Consider the following 19,892-nt stretch of genomic DNA (forward strand, 5'->3'; position numbering starts at 1 on the left):
CTCTGTAACTTACTGTACTCTGTAACTTACTGTACTCTGTAACTTACTGTACTCTGTAACTTACTATGCTTTAGCACTATTTTTAGTTTTATTGATAATAGAACAACATAACTCTTGCAATAAGCTTTTTGGTTCCAGGCGAACTTTTAGCCTTTGTATAAACTCAAAGTGACATGTACATTGCCATGCTTTCCTTGATTGGCTCTACACAACTTCAACCAACACCGTGTAGAATTCATGTAAACACGGATAGGATTTCATTTTGTGCCATTTTGCACCTGTCTTTGTTGCCTTATTACTTGTTTATTGTTCGACATAAAATGTTTCATCAGAATACAACAAAAACTTAGATACCTTTTGTGTTCTGAGAGATTCTGTGTACCTCATCTCTGCTCCATGTGAACAGAAAGGTACCATAGTAGTTCTATGCTGTTTGATAGTAAGCACTCCTACCTGTGTAACTTAGGTAGAAGAATACTTATAACCACTATATCATATCACCATATAGACACGTATTTTGGCATTAAACTGATGATATTTATTATTAAAAAGCCACTCCTAAATCAATGATTGTGTCATGATCATCATCCAGATATCAAAACATTCAATGCAGCTGCAAGCACCCAAAAGTAACTACCTGTTACATTGACTCAGGAAGTCATCCAGCCAATGTGAATAAGCATGTTCTCTGATAGTGCATAGAAAAAAGATTCTAGGTTCATTTTCCCATTTCAGTGTCTAAGATGTGGGTATAAAGTCATTATAATGAGCTAGTCTGGAATTCATATCTAGTTTAGGGAAGCTAACCGTCTGTGTTACTCATATCTTGCAACATCAGAGCTGTCTACAACCTTAACCTCTGCTGCCACAATATACGCTATTAGTAAGTATAACGTCTCCTCAAGTTTGACATACTCAATGGTCTTGCTAAAGCTGCAAGCATTGTTGCCTTCAATGAAAGAAAAAGCTCACTCAAACAAGTAACCGGCAGCGATATTTAATAAATTGCTTGCGGCAGCCATGATTAGTCGTTATGATTTAAGCACCTGTGTTAGTGGTGGACTTACAAATTTGTCTGTTTCTCAACTGGTAGAATTATTGTATATGTTCAAACTGTTGATATGCTGCTATATGACTCCAATCAGAAACCATTTTGTAGCTAAATGTCACTAATACATTCAACAGAATATCAATTGTTGGCTGTTTTCCATCAGCACGGAAATATGCACAGATTACCTCTTTGCTTCACAAAAATATACTAGTAACTCATTGAATTTTCATCACATTACAGTCATCCCTATTTTATATAAAACTTTTAAAGAGCGCTTGGATGTCTATATCTACTCTTATTTGCCCAGAAATGATATTTACATCCATATCAGTGTGCTTTTAAAAAAGTCACTCATGTACTTAGGCTGACAATAAACGGATTTCAGACTATTTATATCGTAAAACAAAGGTTTCCTTAATATTTCTAAATTTCAGCACAGCTTTAGTATGTGTCAATCACTACATACAAATTAATACGCTGAAGTTTGATGGATATAGAAGTGAATTCCCGTAATCGCTTCAATCCTATTTTCACAGAAAGCTTCAAAAAATTGTGTTGAATGACAAAGAAATCTTCATGCAAAAAATGGATGTCGATGTTCCATAGGGATCTCTTATTGCTGCAGTATTATTTCTAATTTGTATAAATTATTTTTTCAGATTTGCTACCTGAAGTTTTGCATACACAGACGATACACATACACACATAGACGATACATATACACATAGTCTTTATGAGTCATCACAAAGATTTGCAATATCTTGAGGCGAATTGCAATCTCATCGTGCAAATTATCAACAACTGATGTGTTTTAAATCACATGAAAATCAATTTACAAAAATCACATGTTTTTTTTCTTTACATGAAAAACTTAGATATAACTCGGCTCTAATCTATCATTTTTAGACGTAAGACAAAATTGCTAGGATTTTTTATGGACAAATTTCTTGGGGTAATCGTTTTGACACTATTTGTAATAAGGTCACCAAGTCATTGACTATACTACAGTTTTGCGAGTCATATATCAACTTACAATCTGCCATTACTTTTTACTATCAGGTCATCTTTTGCCATACTATTTGTGGCATACGCATTTGTTATAACCTAGCTTCAAGATATTTCCCTAGATATAATAAACCCATAAATTTATTCACCATGGGTTTACTATATCTATGGATATGTTACTACTAATTTATTTTGTTTGCAAAAATAGCATTTTAACTAGTTGCAAACTTACATCCTATTCTAGCATACCGTATTCCAATATATAGTATTTCCAAATCATTGCATCGTCTAACTTCGCCTGTGCTAAATGTTTATTTTGTGTCAATTGTGAGTTTCAAGAATTTTGTGGTTTATGTCCTCATTTTTCAATGACAATTTCAGGTTCCAACTCATTTTAACTCATGTGATATAAACAAATTGCATACAGCCTCTATCAATCACTTTAAAAATTTATATGATCACTAGCTCCTTTGATACTTTGTAGCCTAACCTTGCGTACGCAAGCGAGTTCCCAGATTCTAGGCCGTGCTAACAACTTTCATTTGAATGAAAGCACTCACGATAGAGCAATTCCTTCTGAACTGAATATCATTTTGAAGCTTCAAGCTTGTAGAACTCAATGAAAAAGCCGAAAATTAAATATAGCAAATAGTATTTTTCCACGCTTATTAAAGATGGGATGCTTCAGAGGTAACTGAAGAAACATAATCGTCGATGTACACCGAGCCTACTAGAGTGTGTATACTTTATGAATAGAAAATCAAATGGTTCGTTGTAAAACTCTTGTTGCTGAGGAGAACAAACTTTCTAGCTTTGTCTATTTTTGGTCTTCATTACCAAGAATTTCAGTTAATTTATCATTAGAAACTGATGTTCCAACGGCAGCCATTTCCCATTTATCGGATGGTTAGAAGTACCTTCGGTAATTGTGCAACATCACAAAAACTAATAATTTAATCAATTTAAAACTTTGGAATTATACAGCAAACGTATGAGGCACAAAGCGATAAAAATTCTGTAACTTCACAAAAACCAGAAGTATAGAAGTACAAAACTAGCTAATGTACTGTTGACGACCATTTTTCATTTCTCGATCAGTTAGAACTGCGATCGGTATTTAAACGATATTTCAAGAACTAATTGCTTAATGAACTTGAAACTGTACAATAATACTGAAAACATATTTCAGACAAAGCACCCAAAACTTTATAATTATATGTAAAGAGAGAATTTCAGTTTTCACTATTACTGTACAGTTTTTATTTCAGACAAAGCACCCAAAACCTTATAATTGTATGTAAAGAGAGAACACAGAAAAACAAAGTGAAACTACAAAACCGAGTTTGCTCGAGAGTAGAATCTGGTGGAAAAACACATCAAATTGTCTCGGTCCCAGGCTTCATAGTGTTAATAATATTTTATTTAATGTCTGCTCTCTTAACAGAGGAAGGTATTTTGAACGCTATACATCAAACCATTTATTTTATTGACTAACTGTTGCCCGTTATATAATTTTTATCTGGCATAATTTGGAAAACATTTCTGTTTGAAATGACATTATCGTCAATAAATTAAAGGGTAAAATATAATGTTCTGAGATATCTTGTTTGACAGACTGAAGCAGCTTGGTCATTGTTGATGTTGTTTTTAGCAACTAGAAAGTTGCAGCATTACCAGCAGCAGCAAACTTTCTATTTTTAATCGGTATGTTCAATATGCCCAAATATCTTAGAATGGTGTAAAAAAATTTCTTTCATTGAGTGTTCTTCATTCTAGTTTATAAAAAATAAAATTAAACAAAAATATTATTTAATTAATATATAATCAACATGTTGCATTACTTATCATCATTATCTTTATTTTTTTGCTTCTTTTTAAAAGCAATCAATACATTTTAAAAGTATAATTACACCTTTTGCAAAAAATAACCAGATTTGAATTTGTATCGAAGCACGAACCTTACTGATGCTTGGAGTATGACATTTTATTTCCAACACATCGTAAACTCTATAACATACTTAGCGTAAATAAAATGTATCTGTGCATGTAATATCTGTAAGGTAAACATATATGTACGACAATTAGCATACTAAAACATGAAATGAGACAAAAATGCAGGCAAAACTGATGTTTATGCAAACACTAGATGAATATCCGGCGTTACACAAGTAGTAAAATAAGTTTTACCTAGAAAATTTAATTTTAATTGGTTACGTTTCTGTACCCAATGAATTTGTGCAGCTTAGGTTAGTCTAAACCTTTAATATAAAGAGCCGCGTCTATCCCTATGAAGTCAACATTAAGAAAAAAGATTGTGTCATGATCTCTCACACAATCATGATTTTCAAGTGTGCTAGCTGATGCGGGAAGCATGCTATTTTAACCAATCAGCATTGAAGATTGGCAGTATGATATGCACAATCATTCCATAATATGACCAGTTGCACGCATAGTGTAATGGATAGCATGACTGTCTGCACAACTCAAGGTTCAGAGTTCAAATCCAGGGTATAGTGAATTTTTCATTCCTAAAATTTCATCACCATAACTGAATGCACCAATTACTGACTTGACAAGCAGCAAAAAATCTGTAAGTTTTTTGCGGTTGCGCGCGTCGGTGTGTCCAGCTATAGCTATTCAAATCTTGGAATGAAAAATCCGCAGCACAAAAGATCTAGGAACCTCCCGTTGCTGAGATGATACACTAAACTACTGAGCTACGCGGGATTGATAGATACATTGGACGATATACATATATGTATATCGCCCAATGTACATACATAATGACATACATACATGTATGTATGTCATTATGTGGGCAAAAACTTAAACGTCTTTTGTTACATTTCTAAACAAGCAATGTGACAGGAGACGCTCCAGAGCTTTGTAGTTAGTACAAATAGAATGGTGAGAATGATTGACAGTTCATATTTGGCCTAGCAGATAAGAGAAACATGTAGACTGATGTGATGATAAAAAATTAATGGTAGAGCGAAAGGAGCCAGATAAGCTGATAAGCTAAAAGTTAAACCTACAGTTGTTACAGATGGAATCTTCTGCATTGTATTGCCTGAGTACATATTTAGATAGGTACTCAGGCAATACAATGCAGAAGATTCCATTTTCCTTACAAGATTACAAGGATAAGATCCTTGCAAGATTATAAGGTAAAATCCACCCACTTACCTTACAAGATTACATGTAAGGTAAGTGGCTGGATTTTAAGGAAGTTAATAAACAAACTAAATCAATAAAAAAAAGTGTGAAATTTAATTTGTAATTAAATTTGGTCGGAGTGTAGATATTTTTAAATAAAATCTGATAGCTGCACCATTCACTATAAATGCATATTGACTATCTTAAAGCTTATGATGTAATATATGCCTAGAAATAGGTAACCTCTGTATTGAATTTCTACACCGGCTGACTAGCTGTTTCTTCGTTTGGTGGTAGCACTACCTTTGTGTATGTTTGATGAAACCGGTCTGTTTGAAGAGATCATTTTCACTGCCTAATAATGGCGCTGCATTCGAGTCTCTAGCCTAGGTCAAGTCTTTGCTGACATGTACTAACTGTTAGCCAGTTCAATCTGTTAAAATCTAGACAGGTAATCAGATGTTAGCCGCCAGCCACACATTAATACAGAGTCGTAATGTAAAACAGGAGAAAAAAAATGAGATATACAGTGTATCAGTCTTACCTTCTTTTTATCTGTCTTTTAGCATACTCATTTCTATATATGTTCACCCAAAAGATATTACATGGAAAAGTCAATTATTTATGCTAATTGTATTATAGACATCACAGTGTCTATAATACAATTAGCATTTAGTATACTCATTTCCATATATGTTCACCCTAAAGATATTACATGAAAAAGTATATTTTTGTGCTAATTGTATTATAGACATCACGGTGTGCTAGAAATGCTCTATCTCCTGTAGATTCCAAACACAATATTAGGGAGTTGTCTACCTATGGCTTGTCATGCCAAACTATTCTCATATACAGACAACTCCATTTAGATTCAGCATTGTCCGAGTTGTCTGCACTTCACCAGTCACACTGGTGTATCAATTAGAATAGTTATGAGTTGATAGGAAGCAAAGTCAGCTTGAGCAGCAATAATACAGGTTACTAGAAAACATTTGACCAATTTATTGCAGTTGACACTACTATACTTTATTTTACTTTGGTATGATATGCCATCCAAAAAAACTACTATGCTATTATATGCTATACTATGCCATACTACGCTATAATATGCTATACTATGCCAGACTTTCGTATAATATGCTATACTATGCCATAATATGCCATACTTCGCTATGCTTATTATACCATGCTATACTATGCCATAATATGCCATACTTGGCTATGCTTATTATACCATGCTATATCATGCCATAATATGTTATACTATATGTACTATACTGCTAAAGATTTCATTTGCACTGTAAGCAGCAATACATGAGCTCACCAGAATTTTTTGTTACAATTTACAACTTATCGCAAGTTTTGGAACACCAAATTTTCTAGCATCTACAGCAATTTTGCTGTTTATCTTATTAGAACTCTTACGTATTTTGCCGAAACCTTTGTAAGGCCAAGAATTTATAGTCACTGCCATTTATACAGTCTGTAGTAGGGTTGTATAATCTTTCCAAACTAGAAGGCGTTTCATAAATACGAGCATTTACTTGAGACTACATAACATAGTCGTTGGTTCATCTTATTAGTGAGCCACTATAAAATATGTCATAAATGAGACACCAACATAACTCGTTAGCCTCTATCATTTATAAACAAATCAATTGTCTGATTACATAACGTGTTATACAATTTCTACCAAAACTTTTCATTCTAATTTTGTTTGTTATAAAATTTATGTCAGAGGTAAGAATTAGAGTCTCTTAAAGAACAGAAGTGCGAACTAAAGTGATGATTTTGACACAATGGTTTGAAGGCACTCGCATGTGAGGATAACTTCCTGTGTTATTAATTATGGAGCAAGGAAGCTGGAATGCTGCTCATTCAAAAGGGTCTGAGTTGACAAAAGTTTTATTAAATCATTAAAACACTTATTACAACTTATTATATAACGATGTTGATGCAGTTCCTATGATAAAATATATAAAGATTTTTAGTGCTGTTGGCAGCTTCTAATTGCTTTTAACCTGGCAGAATTCACCGAGCAAAAACAGAAAAAACTTTTAAAATCTTACTCTGAAGCTACCTACTAACTAAATATTATCTGAGAATTAGAAATAAAATGGTGCTGCGTGTTTACTATGTAATTATGAAAAGTGTTTATTATATCTATTTTAATGATTAAGATAAGAGTAATTTAAAGTAGGTGTCTGTAAAGGAGAAGCAAAGGCTTTTATTTTTAACAGCCTAAAATAAATTAAATTTTTTATTTTGCATGAGCTATAAGATTATTTTGGTTTTTTGTTAATGCTAAAGTGCATTAACAATTGTGCATAGTGATGTAGCTGGTTAAAATTCTTACCATGTTTTGTGTTGTTTGTTTATTTGAGAAAGAGCTGTTGGCCCTAGACCAAAGGCACTACATGTGAGTTAATGTATGGAAAAGCTACATAAGGCAAAAAAAAATTTTGAGTATGGAGAAAGCGGAATGCTGAACTATAAATCGAAGGCAACTGCTACAAACAAAATCAAATACTTTAGTTTAGTCTTGTCGAGAGAAAACAACTCTCTAACATTAGAATCAACTATTTTCATAAGGTTAGATTTGTATCTGTCTACCAGTTGTTTATAATACTGGATATAAGAGTCATACACTCAGTAAAATATGCTTGTCAAAATAAAGCTTAATTTCATAGAAAGGTCATCTAAGGTCATCAGCTGCTGCTATCTATTGTGCTAACTGCTAAGCCAGTCATTTTAGAAATAAAAAAGCTATTGTAAAGGAAGTACCACATTCTGAAGGTTTTTTTTTATTTATGTCTGTCTTGTATGTTGGCTAACATTTTAATTGAGCCCTGGTCCATGCGAAGGCCATACGGCGACGACAAAATCTTCAATTCCAACTTCATCAGTGCCACGCTTGATTCTAAACATGCCACGTTCACCCCAGCTCTGGCCCCATGAGTTGACACACCTCTAAAATATCAAGAAAAATCGAGCTCAATGTGCATTTCTCATTACAGCACAAATCGTAAAGTTTTAGAATTTCATGTTTTATATTGCAGAAACATTTCCACAGAGAAATAGCAGGCTTAATTAAATGAACACATTATATGTCCTACTGTTGATAATTCAAGCTAGTTAACATTGTTAGTCAAAGAATAATGACAAGTCCTAGCAAGTGCTCAAACCAGCATTGGCATATTTTAACAAGTAACAGTACTCTGAAGTTCTAGTCAAAGCAGCCAGTGCGATGTTCATGAATTAAGTGAACTTCCTTTACGAAGTCAAATTTGCACTGATACAGAATAAGATTTCAGAGGGACCCGAGCAAAGCTCACAATATGCCTTTTGTTGTAAGCGGATGAAATTCTAGCCTGTGTATTAAGTTCTAGTTTATCTGATAATGGAATATTTGCAGGAATTGGACAGCAGTTTCAGAACATACCAAGTTTGGGACCTGCTATTAAGCAATGTTTTTAATCAAAGCATCGTATATTCAGCCATTCGTTTATTACTCAGTCGGGTGCACTGAGAGACTGCCAAGTGTAATAATGAACTGCGCAATATTTCCAACATGTAGCAACCGAATCAACTGGCAAAGGGTTGTAACCTTAACTTGTCAGCGTGGCTTTATTATACACTGTTCTTATTATACTAAAGATTTGGCATTTGGCCAAATTGTTCAGAGCAAGTTAGCAAAATAAGCACTTTATCACAACAAAATAAACTTTTTCATTCATAATGAGTATGATAAAAGCTTTGCAACATCAGAAACAGGTGAGAAATGCTATCACATGGCTAACAAATGCTACACACACTAATGCACAAAATGCAAAAATGCTAGCAACTATGGCTATCTCAGAATCATACTTGTAATAATACTTGTAGTAATTATAATAATAAGTGATAGTAATACTTGTAGTAATTATAATAATAAGTAATAATAATATTTGTAGTAATCATTTTTTCTAAAAGTAATTTTATGACCGAGGAAAGTAAAAAAAGCAGTAAGGAATATACAGTTGATACAAGTTATCAATATGAGGACTGCTAGCATTCTTACCCAGAACTTCACTCCATTCTCCTCACCATACCTGCGACAAACAATAAACAACGATTGATTTTGTGAAAGAATTTTGATTTTGCTAAAGTAATAATCATAGACATCAATGACAGCACAATTTTATAAAACTGGAAGCGGCTGCTGACCCTACCCGAGAAGCACATACCCAATTATCTTAACAGAGTGAGTTCCACTTATGGTGTGATTACGCTCAAGGAGTAGAAACTCTTCTCGGGTGTGGCTGTAGATGCCGCTCTCATACAGGTAGAAATCTGGATGAACCTGGCAAATCACAAGTCAACCAAAAATATGACAACTTATGTAATTATACTCATGCAAATGGAAGGCTCTAGAAAGTTTGGGAACTGACCCCGCAATTAACGCTTTGAAGCCTAATCATGCAGAGCGAGTTCCCTGATCCCAGGCCATGCCAACAACTTTCCATCAACCGTGAAAGCACTTATAATAGCGCAATTCTTCTAAACTGAGTATCATTTTGAAGCCCAAAAGTGCAGAACTCATATAAAAGAAATGGAAATCAAACACAGTAAATAGTTTTTACCACGCTCTTTCAAAGATGTGATGTTTTGGAGATAACTGAAGAAACGTACATTTATATTTATTATGAATAGAAAAACAAACGCTTTTCGTGTGAAGCTCTTGTTGCAGAGGAGAAAAAGTTTTCTTTAGTTTTGTCTAGTTTGAACTCTTCGCTATCAAAAATGTCAATCAATTTGTTGTTAGAAACAGATGTTCTGTTGGCAGCCATTTTGCATTTCTCAATCGGTTAGAAATGCCATCGTTATTTTGGTGATATCTCAAGAACTAACTGTTTAATCTACTTGAAACTTTTGCATTCATCAAAGAACAAAGCGATCAAAATTTCATAACCCCACATAAAGCGAAAGAGCTTAAAAGCAAAGCAAAACTACTCAGTTGAGTTTACACTTAGGCATAAGATCGGGTGGGGAAGCAACTTCTCAAACTAGCTCAGACGCAGGCTACAAAGTGTTAATAACGTAAATAGAATAGTTGTTTTTTAGTTGCTATTCCAGTGTTCCTGAAAAACTGTTACAAGATTCCTAACAACATTGGAATGCTGCTTGATAAGGAAACAAACTTTAATTAAACTATAACCTTCACGTATCAGTTGAATGGTATCTTTGTTAGCCTGCCCAGTTTATAAGTCATCGCTAAGGATTCCAGTAGCCGTCTCACCCGATACCCTCACTTACGCAATTGATCAAATTTCAAAGAGCTCTCAGGTTAACCTAGCCGTGCAATCGATCCTATATTGAAGGAACTATTCGGGTCTATAGATGTGAATTGATTGGGTCGAGTTACAGCGATTATACATGACATACTGTGATGATTGCCTGAACTGGGCCATTGCGCATTATCTCTTTCATAATTCTTCGTTCATCCCTGGCTATTCTGTAGGGAGGAGTTGTCTTGTACACAAGATTGTCACGGCATGCTGACTCTTCTATGTAGGTACACCGCTGACTCTGTCTGCTGACTCCACTAGTGTAAGGGTGGCAATACTCAGACACTGTTCTGTAATGTCATCAGAGACTTTATCAATAGGCAGTTTGTAATAAAGAGGTAGAGTAAGCTCTCAGGAAAGCTGGCTACAATATAAGATGGGTGCATGCCTAACTCTTCTAACAATTAAGCATTTGTTTGTTATAGGATTCAGTTTCGATAGTTAGACCAGTCAACTTATGACCTTCCAGGCGCGTGACGAAAAAACAAGCATATTGAAACCCTTTATATATTCTGGAAGCTTCTTGAATAATGTTTGGCTCATGATAACTTAAATGTGTTATAAGAGTTGTCTCCTCCTGGCTGGTGAGAGAAAAACATTCTACATGTAGCACAATTTTTCGCTGATTGAACTGATGGAAGGTCGGCAGGATATAAACCAAAGATTTTATACAGCCAAGCAGTATTCACGGCTTGTAAAATATTGTGTTCAACTGACAAGTGGCTACACCCATTGATTATTTTCCCATAGAGTGATAGCACGCCGCCATATTGCTATGTCGCCATGGAAGCATGGCGGCCATCTTGTTTTTTGTGTTCTGGACAAATTACTCAATACAAATATATATGCAATGATGTCTTCATATGATTGTCACTAAATTGTCAAGTAAAAGCTTTGTTGAAAATGAAGACCTCTGAAAAAATATAGACCTGGGTCTTTTATTAGTTAGCACATGTATCAAGGGGAGTGACCTACAAGCCAAACACCGCCAATCCAATGTACAACAGTGGAAACTCATTACTTACAAACAACTGCCACCGAATTTGAATACTTTACTATAACTAGTTCAGACAGTTGTTACTAAAAATTAACTGTCCATGTACTAGCTAGCTGTACTACCCGGCGTTGCCCGAGTAATAAAAAAGTCTTTGGACTGGAAGTTATTTTTATATAACTTACCGTATACAACATTTATCATTCTAACTTTTAAACTTCATATCATGAGAAAATATTTTTAAGCGGTTCAAATGAATTGAGAGGAAAAAGAAAACAACTGTAAAGGTTTTTAAGCTTTTTCAAACAACTACAACTTTTAAATTTCATATCATGAAAGAAGTGTTTTGTTGAAATAAATTAGGAAGAAAAATAAAACTGTAAATGTGTTTAAATGTAAAATAATTAGCAAGTAATGGCTAAATATAATCTGTTTAGCTATAATTACAATGAAAAATTATTTAATAAATAAGGTAATAAAAAGTCTATTTTATTTTTACATAATTATAATTTAGTACAATTAAGTATAATTCAATTTTATTTAACATATAACAACATTTACTACTCAAACTTTCAAACTTTATATCATGAGAAGTGTTTTGTGTAATTGAAATAAATGAAGAGAGAAAATAAAAACAACTGTAAAGGTTTTTAAACTTTTTCAAACAACTGTAACTTTCAAACTTAATATCATGAAGACAAGGTTTTGTACAGGACAACTAAATTAAAAATAAATAAAACAGCTGTAAAGGTTTTCAAGCCACTGTAAATTTAAAATTTCATAACTTTCAGCGACATGTAAGAAGGTTGTTCGAAAACGGAGTTGTTCGAAATCCGAAACAAATTTTCCCATTAAAATAAAACTAATAAAATTTATTTTTATATAACTTACCGTATACAACATTTATTATTCTAACTTTTAAACTTGATATCATGAGAAAACATTTTTAAGCAGTTCAAATAAGTTACCAGGAAAAAGAAAACAACTGCAAAAGTTTTCAAGCTTTTTCAAACAACTACAACTTTTAAATTTCATATCATGAAAGAAGTTTTTTGTTAAAATAAATTAAGAAAAAAAATAAAACTGTGGACTGTGGTGTCAATGAATCTCTCTATCACCATACAATGTCAATACTTTCAGTTGATGGCAGTCGATTAGCTTCCCATTACACCAATGTAATACAACCCCAGTATGACTATCTATCTTATCTATGAGTAACTGATTGCATTAACTCACTTACTTAACACTATCTATTCGGTGCCTTTGCAAGTCATGTAAGTATGGAATTGCTTTAAATAATAAGCATATATTAGAGTAATAAAATATAATCATCATTTCTTTAATATGAGCATTAATTACTATCTTAACTGTGGAAATTCATGATCATTGTTTGACCATTCTCATGGCTGATGTTATTGACCTAGTCGATCACTACAACTGACTAGCACAAAAAAGAGGAGTGGCCTAAACGCTCCTTGTTGTCACCGGAAATGTTCGTGTTGTTGAAGGCACTGTTATCACTCTAGGGGAAGATAACTTCATGGCTACACCATATTTTATAGAAGGTGTCGGTGTTTTCCTGTGAAAAGCCTGAAATACTGAAATCATTGAGAATAATACAAGAGCTGCCTGCTTATAGCTAACGATCTCAAGATAAAATACGTTGTCATCAAACCTGATAAAATTTCTAGCATTTCGAAAGTGTCCAAGCCTTATCAGATGTCCAAATGTACGGGTTGCATAATGTTCACTTCGCCTCAGGCAGCATGTTTAAATCTGAGTCAAAATCAAGCACGCCTTTGCCCATTGCTGACAGGACAATTGCAGCATGGTAAAAATATATGATATCAATAAGAACATGTCAAAGTCTTTTCTTTGAAGGTTCCATCATATTTTTTGCGTAAGGTTTGTGTTTATCGGTAGCCAAAGTCAAGAATTAGAAGAATCGAAACAAACTCCGGGTTGCAGCGGCAGCCACTTGGTAAATCTGTTTCACATTTTAATCCTGTTGTTAGTAAATGACATATAGCAAATGTAAACTAAGATACAGGCGGTTGATTTACACTCAGGCAGCTTCTAAAGGTGATAACAATGATTGGCACGAAGAGGACCTATTGTTACAGCAGGAGTGACATTCAGCTACTTATTTTATGTCCCGTCAAGTGTCTCTGCCAACACCCTCTATCTCCAACATTTCATGCTCATAATAATTATATCTCTAAAACTAACACCATCATATTTGATTAGTGAGACATTTGGTGATGCTAAAAGGGGGACGCTAGAGATAACGACAGGCCAAGCAAAGTTCTTAACGTCATTTTAGGGCGGCCATTTTATGCCCATTCCAAGGCCACAAGCATCCATTAGAGTACTCAAAGCTAATGATGTGCTTGTAGAAACGGTAGGACCTTATAAATGAGGTAAACTAATTGTTTCCTTGAACGACTTTAACAAATGATGCACTATAATGCTGATAATAGAGACTCCCATCAAAAAGAACCATAATCTGATGTATTTTAACACTCTCAAGTGTTTGTGAAGGTCACCTGCAGATCAAGGAAATCTCTATTACTACAATTTAGCAGTTCGAATTACTCCAATTCTGTTTTCGAGCTGATCGAGCTCATGATTTTAAGCAAACTTTTTTCTACAATTTCCTCGTATAGAAATAGAGGGCTGTAGGTATATCTTACTAATGACTATTGTGTTCTTGTACGATAGCTAGAAGCTATTTGTTGAAATGAAAAGCGTATGAAGGCACTTTGGACCCAAAAGTTTAATCTATCTTTACCCAGCTGCCAAGCTGGCATCATCAGAGAAAATAATACTGCTAAAGAAGTGTAAATATTCTTGTTTACGGTTAATAACAAGGAAGATGGCTCGATGTTGATTTTTATCTTAAATTATTTTGTTTGTAAGGTTAAGTTATAAGTAACTGCTTGATGCAATTTGAACCTTTACAATACTCTCCTAAGGTCTGTAATAACAATTATAACGGGTTTAAAGGTGACCCGTTTATGACCAACTTGCTTTCCCTCATTGCTATACATATTAACTGGCATGCCGACTGCATGTCACCATTGTGACCTTGATAGCTTTGGAGGTGACCTATATGTAAATTACTCGTATACAGTCTTGTGAGATGTTAGCACGAGTGTCTAATAAAAAAGTAGGTCAACAAAGTCAGCATGAATGGTGCAAGCATGATAGAACAACTGACCTCAGTTGATAGCGAGTTGCAGCACACATCATCAAACGTTATACTGTTATTCAACGGACCCCATACTGATACATGTATGTTAGCACCTTCACTCTTGGCAACAGAATACATCTGAATTAAGAACTATGATGGTTCCATAATTTAAGTACATGCGTCTAGGCATTTGCATACCCTTCCTTTTGGAGATAGGACCAGGCGTCTTCTACTCGGCCTCCGTTATCACAGCCCTCAACATTGCCGCAAGAAATCATTCTCTGCACTGACAGGTCATCAAGAACCTCTCCTCCCGATTGGATACTCCACCGATCTGCTGTCACTCCTTAAAATATGTTAGCAATACAATAACGGTTGTATACTATAATATGTTATAATATTACAAATGTCATATATTACATAAAAGCTATTTAATTAATCATTCTTTTGTAAAGGTGATGATTACAGAGTATTTAGAAGATCTTATCGGGTAAGAAATGTAATTCCAGAGCAATACATAGAGAAAGTACTGTCACTGGTATAACACAGATGGGTCTAATACGGCCCTCTTATACTTCCTGTGACATCACTCTCCTCGTACACTGCTCTGTGCGTCTGGAGTAAATGGTAACGATAACAAACTACATGTATCCACCTTCATCAAACTATGACATCAAATATTTTAAGGCTATTACTTAAATTAATTGAAAAATGCTTATTTTGAACAGCAAATTTTATGGCATGCTTCTTGAGCATGCATAGTTTATGTCAGAGCACAGCATAGAGAGAGTAATGTCATAGGAAGTGTAAGGGCAACATCAGTGTAAGTGCTCTCTCAGTTGGTATTACTCTTTATACAGTGCTATAGACAATATTTTAACTTTCACTTTAGATCTACGGCCTTCCTGCTAAATGTAAAATCTGTCTTTGTCACAAACATTTTCATAACAAAAAATTTTTGTATAATTTATTGACAGAATCTCCCATATAAATTGACAATACTTTTGACAAAAAGTTTTACATTCTTGCTTTGAACGACCAGGCTTACTTGATTAGTACGAGTTGAAGTTTTGTGATTTTGTTATCTAGACAGCCTTTTTTTAGATAAGATTTGAATTTGAAAAGATTTTATTGGAATGAAATTAAATCTCATGTATTTTCCAACTACAGTCTTAAAAAGTCTTAAAAATAGCGTTTTAGGCTATTATGTATTTAATCCTGTGACAGTCTAATACACATGAATAGGATTTTAGGTTCACACAGACAAACTACATGTATGCATAACATTATGTAGAAAGGCAGACAGATGAAGACTCAGAGACAAATAGTTTTGTGAAGTGGAGACAAACAGTTTTGTTCGCAGAATGGAACAACAGCCTGACTTAGTTGTAATCTAAATTCCTTAGTCTGTTATTACTACCTATATTATGAGGGAATACCTCCCCGCCCCCTGCTACTCACGTAAACGCTAGATAAATTGAAACTGCAGGTGACCTTGGTTACTCCATACTAATCCTACCTCACCACATACATGGCTGAGAACTGCTTAACTAGGAGAGATAATATATAAGATTGTGAAAGTGTTTACCCGCTGTGGAAAATGCCCAAGAGGCAGCGCAGCGTCCTTGGTCCATGGCCGGATGAATGTAGGTCGGCCATTGCTCCCTTGAGTCAAATTCTATGGGTAAACCCTCAATATTAGCCTTAACAGGAAAGAGCTCCTTGACCTGACTCTTAGGAGGAATTGTGCCGAGGTAGTAGCGGAGGCCGTCAATTACAGATACACCATCAAACTTATTGTAAACCCTCGCTGTCCATCTGTAACATTTTAAGGGAAATTCTTCTCCTCCACCTGCTTAGTTACATCTCACGCAACAAAATATAATGTGCTGTATATAATACAATATAATACGGTACAATATACCACAATATAGCATAACATAATAATTATATCATATTATAATAAATATAATCCAATCTAATGCGATGTAATATATTATAACAGAGCATAGGAACAGCCAGTCAAATGAGCAGCTCGGGTTTCATACAGATCACATGCCAGCCAATAAACATAGTTATTAAATATATTACATATGAAGGTTTATAATATACTTGTATTAGCTCTGTAGTTATTGTCAATAGCTCGTAACGCTCAGCAGAATCTAAGTTTAAGTCATATGAAGTTATTATCATTAGACAATTTAGCGATATATTAAATCTTTCCTAAAGGTTAGCTAGGAAAGAGATAGAATTGAACAAGGGAATTAAGGCAGCTGAGAGCTATTTGTAAGTCAAAACAATTCTGTCAACTTTTAGATAAAAGCAGAAATTAAACAAATTAATAACAATATTAATAATCCAAACAATAACAATGGCCAACAATCAAGTTATTTGGCTCGTCAAAAATAGAGACTTTATCAAACTGACAAGGCTGGTATGCCAAGCCACGCGAGATAAGTGGTGATAATGGCCCTCCAGCGTGTAGCATTCTTCATGGCTGAGTCCCATTCTATAGCAGTTGCTCACCCATAACGCCCCCTGTTGACACCCTCCACCAAAGCTGGCTCATTGATACACGCCAGATTTTCGCACTCCCACGTCTGCAGGTCGAGGTTACTCCAGGAAGTCACACACTTGCTACAACGTAGCACACATTTGCTACAATGTAGCTTAAACATGAACATTTTGTTATGTATGTTCTATTTGTATGATGCCTGATCGTTATCGAACTAGCTCCTGGGTAAGGTTTGTCAGACATTATCAGTTGGCCTTGAAGAAAGGTGAGACTGCAGCCTGAAGGCCAAACTTTGGTTTGACGGTTACTTGTTTAGAGAATAAAATTAAGCTTACCCGCTGTTACAAATAGCCAGTTTTATTAAACTGCATGAAAACACTAGTACAGATTTCTAAATATATTGATAAAACTATAAAAATACTCTTACTGATTATCTATAAATATGACTAGTTTTCTGTTATTTTTTAGTTTTTTTCAATTCACTATTTTCACATAAAGCTCTTTTTGCATTTATTATTGTTAAAGTTTATCATTGGGCTTCCAAACACGTGGGAGGTTTTGATTCGTTCAACTAGCTGTTTCACAAGTTGACTGCATAAGATTGGGATGAACCTTGACAAATAAAAGTAAGTAATCTTAAGACAGTTTTTAGTTAGTTCGTTTATTTCCATAAAAACCAAATAAAAAAAACAGCTTCTTTAAGTTTTTGATGAATGCCAATGCGCAGAGTGTACCGGTAAAATAACGAGACCTTATGCCCGTGTGCCTTTAATAGTCGATCTATTAATGAGACTATTACATATCTAGCTCACATCATTGCTCAGCTTCTATTTTCTATTCATTATGACAATATAAAAGGTTTATATTTTTTGTTTGTTTTTGATGCGCAGACATAGGCTATAATCTAACATTTAAAAAGTATAATTGAGAAGGTGAATTATAGGACAGTCCATCTATTTATTTTATTTATGTCTAATTTAATAATCTATTTATTTTATAAACAGGTATTTAAAATAAATAAATTTTATAAATCTACTTATTTGATAAATAGATTAATTTATAAATCTATTTATAATTATTTATTTATAAATATTTATAAGTGTTTATAAGTAGATATTTATTTAGAAATAGTTAAAAATATATTTATTTTAGATATTATTTTTAATAGATTTGTTATCCAGACTTGTTATTCAGACTTTGTTAATAAAAAAGCAATTATGAAGATGCTAGTAACTTATTATGGTCAAACCTGAATACTTAAATAAAAATGTTGGTAGTTTTCTATTTCTAATAAAATCCTTCTTTATATTGTTAAGTTCAAATTCCAACTTATAAACTCCAGCCTACAAGAAGAACCTGTCATATCCTGATGATCTCATAGCAAGATGCTGAGATAATAGATATACATTTATAAGATAATGTTTCACATTTAACTCACCATGTATTGCAGTCTTTTTGAATGGTTTGTCCTACTCCATACAGTCGCCCTTCATGAAAACATTCATCTGCAATAAAATTATGTCTGAACCCACCATCTGTGTCCACAAAATCTTTCCAAACCTAGTATAATTTTAAACATTTTTTAGCAAGCTCTTTTAGCAAAATTATTTGCAAGTTTGCAGTGTTCACACACGCTTCCTACAGCTAAGGCCTTCTTTGTCTCTCATTAGGTATTTGGTGTCTGTGTGAGATTTAGTAGTCAGATCGACTGTTTCCCTGCACAGCTAGCTGTAAATTAGCCCACAATCCAAACACAGAAAGATAAACACAAGTGATCACAAATTGAAGCGTCTTAAAACAAGACGTATGTTTTCAAAATTTTATATAATGATACAATCTTTAAATTTCTAAATTATTTCTTGTAAAAATTGCAAAATCCTACAACCATTTTATTTTAATATAATCTGAGTAACTTGAAACTTGTTTGAAGTAAAAATAGTGTGCCAATCTGCCTCAAATAATTAGTTAAAAACAATAAATCTTACTTGTTGGTGGTGACTTGCTAGTTGTTGCCCACTGTGCTAGACACACATTTTCATAGTCTGGACAACAATCCTCAGCATTATGTATCCCACAAAACTCATCACAGTAGCAAACTGTATCTCGGATTGGAACAGTGCAGCTGTCATCTCTGCCAGGGCAGCATTGCAGAGGTCGACGTGTTTGACAATACGGACCTGGAAACCGCTGTCTATGACGAACTGCGATAGAAGTAACACTAGTAGCTAAAAACAGCACTGTTAAGGCTTGCGACAGCATATTGAGACGAACCAACTGGTCGAGTCTAATGCAGGCGGTCAAGTGGAGATGCAGTAATCTGATAGAGCGAGATACCTTTCCAAGGCCTTGATCTCATTACATCAAAAGTCCACGCTCATATTCGCTATCTCGCGGCTTCTATATCCTATAGGCAAACAAAGAGCTTTACTGAGTGAGTGAGGACAACTTCAGTGCAACTGGATGTGTATGTATTATGCTGAGAAAGTTCAACAGCACTTGAGGGTTTGTCAATATGTCCGTACTGTTTAACTTACAGAAATTTTAAGTCTAAGGTTTTGCGCTGTGTTTTACGCATCGCGGTACATGACTCTGCTCCATGTGATGCTAGTTTAGGCTATGTTAATTTTAAGAAGCTGGAACAATCATGTTCT

General features: G+C 34.3%; 1 protein-coding gene across 1 annotated transcript; it reads right to left on the reverse strand.

Moving 5' to 3' along the window:
* Positions 1-7,572: 7,572 nt before the first annotated feature.
* LOC137393582 (tubulointerstitial nephritis antigen-like) lies at positions 7,573-19,528 on the reverse strand. Its single transcript, XM_068080207.1, has 9 exons — positions 19,227-19,528; positions 18,680-18,746; positions 17,253-17,363; positions 16,315-16,544; positions 14,925-15,072; positions 10,637-10,829; positions 9,439-9,554; positions 9,273-9,303; positions 7,573-8,182 (listed from the first exon to the last, which is right to left on the reverse strand). Exons 1-9 carry the CDS (start codon positions 19,498-19,500, stop codon positions 8,051-8,053), a joined length of 1,302 nt encoding a protein of 433 aa, XP_067936308.1. The 5' UTR covers positions 19,501-19,528; the 3' UTR covers positions 7,573-8,050.
* Positions 19,529-19,892: the final 364 nt, after the last annotated feature.

This window comes from Watersipora subatra, chromosome 4 (assembly GCF_963576615.1).
Source record: "Watersipora subatra chromosome 4, tzWatSuba1.1, whole genome shotgun sequence".
In the NCBI taxonomy this organism is placed as follows: Eukaryota; Metazoa; Bryozoa; class Gymnolaemata; order Cheilostomatida; family Watersiporidae; genus Watersipora; species Watersipora subatra.

Bases quoted from the DNA above. Each gene is read 5' to 3' on its own strand.
- LOC137393582 (XM_068080207.1), bottom strand. From the start codon at position 19,500: ATGCTGTCGCAAGCCTTAACAGTGCTGTTTTTAGCTACTAGTGTTACT. The intron at 17,364-18,679 runs GTGAGTTAAATG...GCTACGTTGTAG, and splicing joins CAAAAAGACTGCAATACATG to CAAGTGTGTGACTTCCTGGA. The intron at 8,183-9,272 runs GTAAGAATGCTA...TTGATATTTTAG, and splicing joins AGAATGGAGTGAAGTTCTGG to AGGTGTGTCAACTCATGGGG.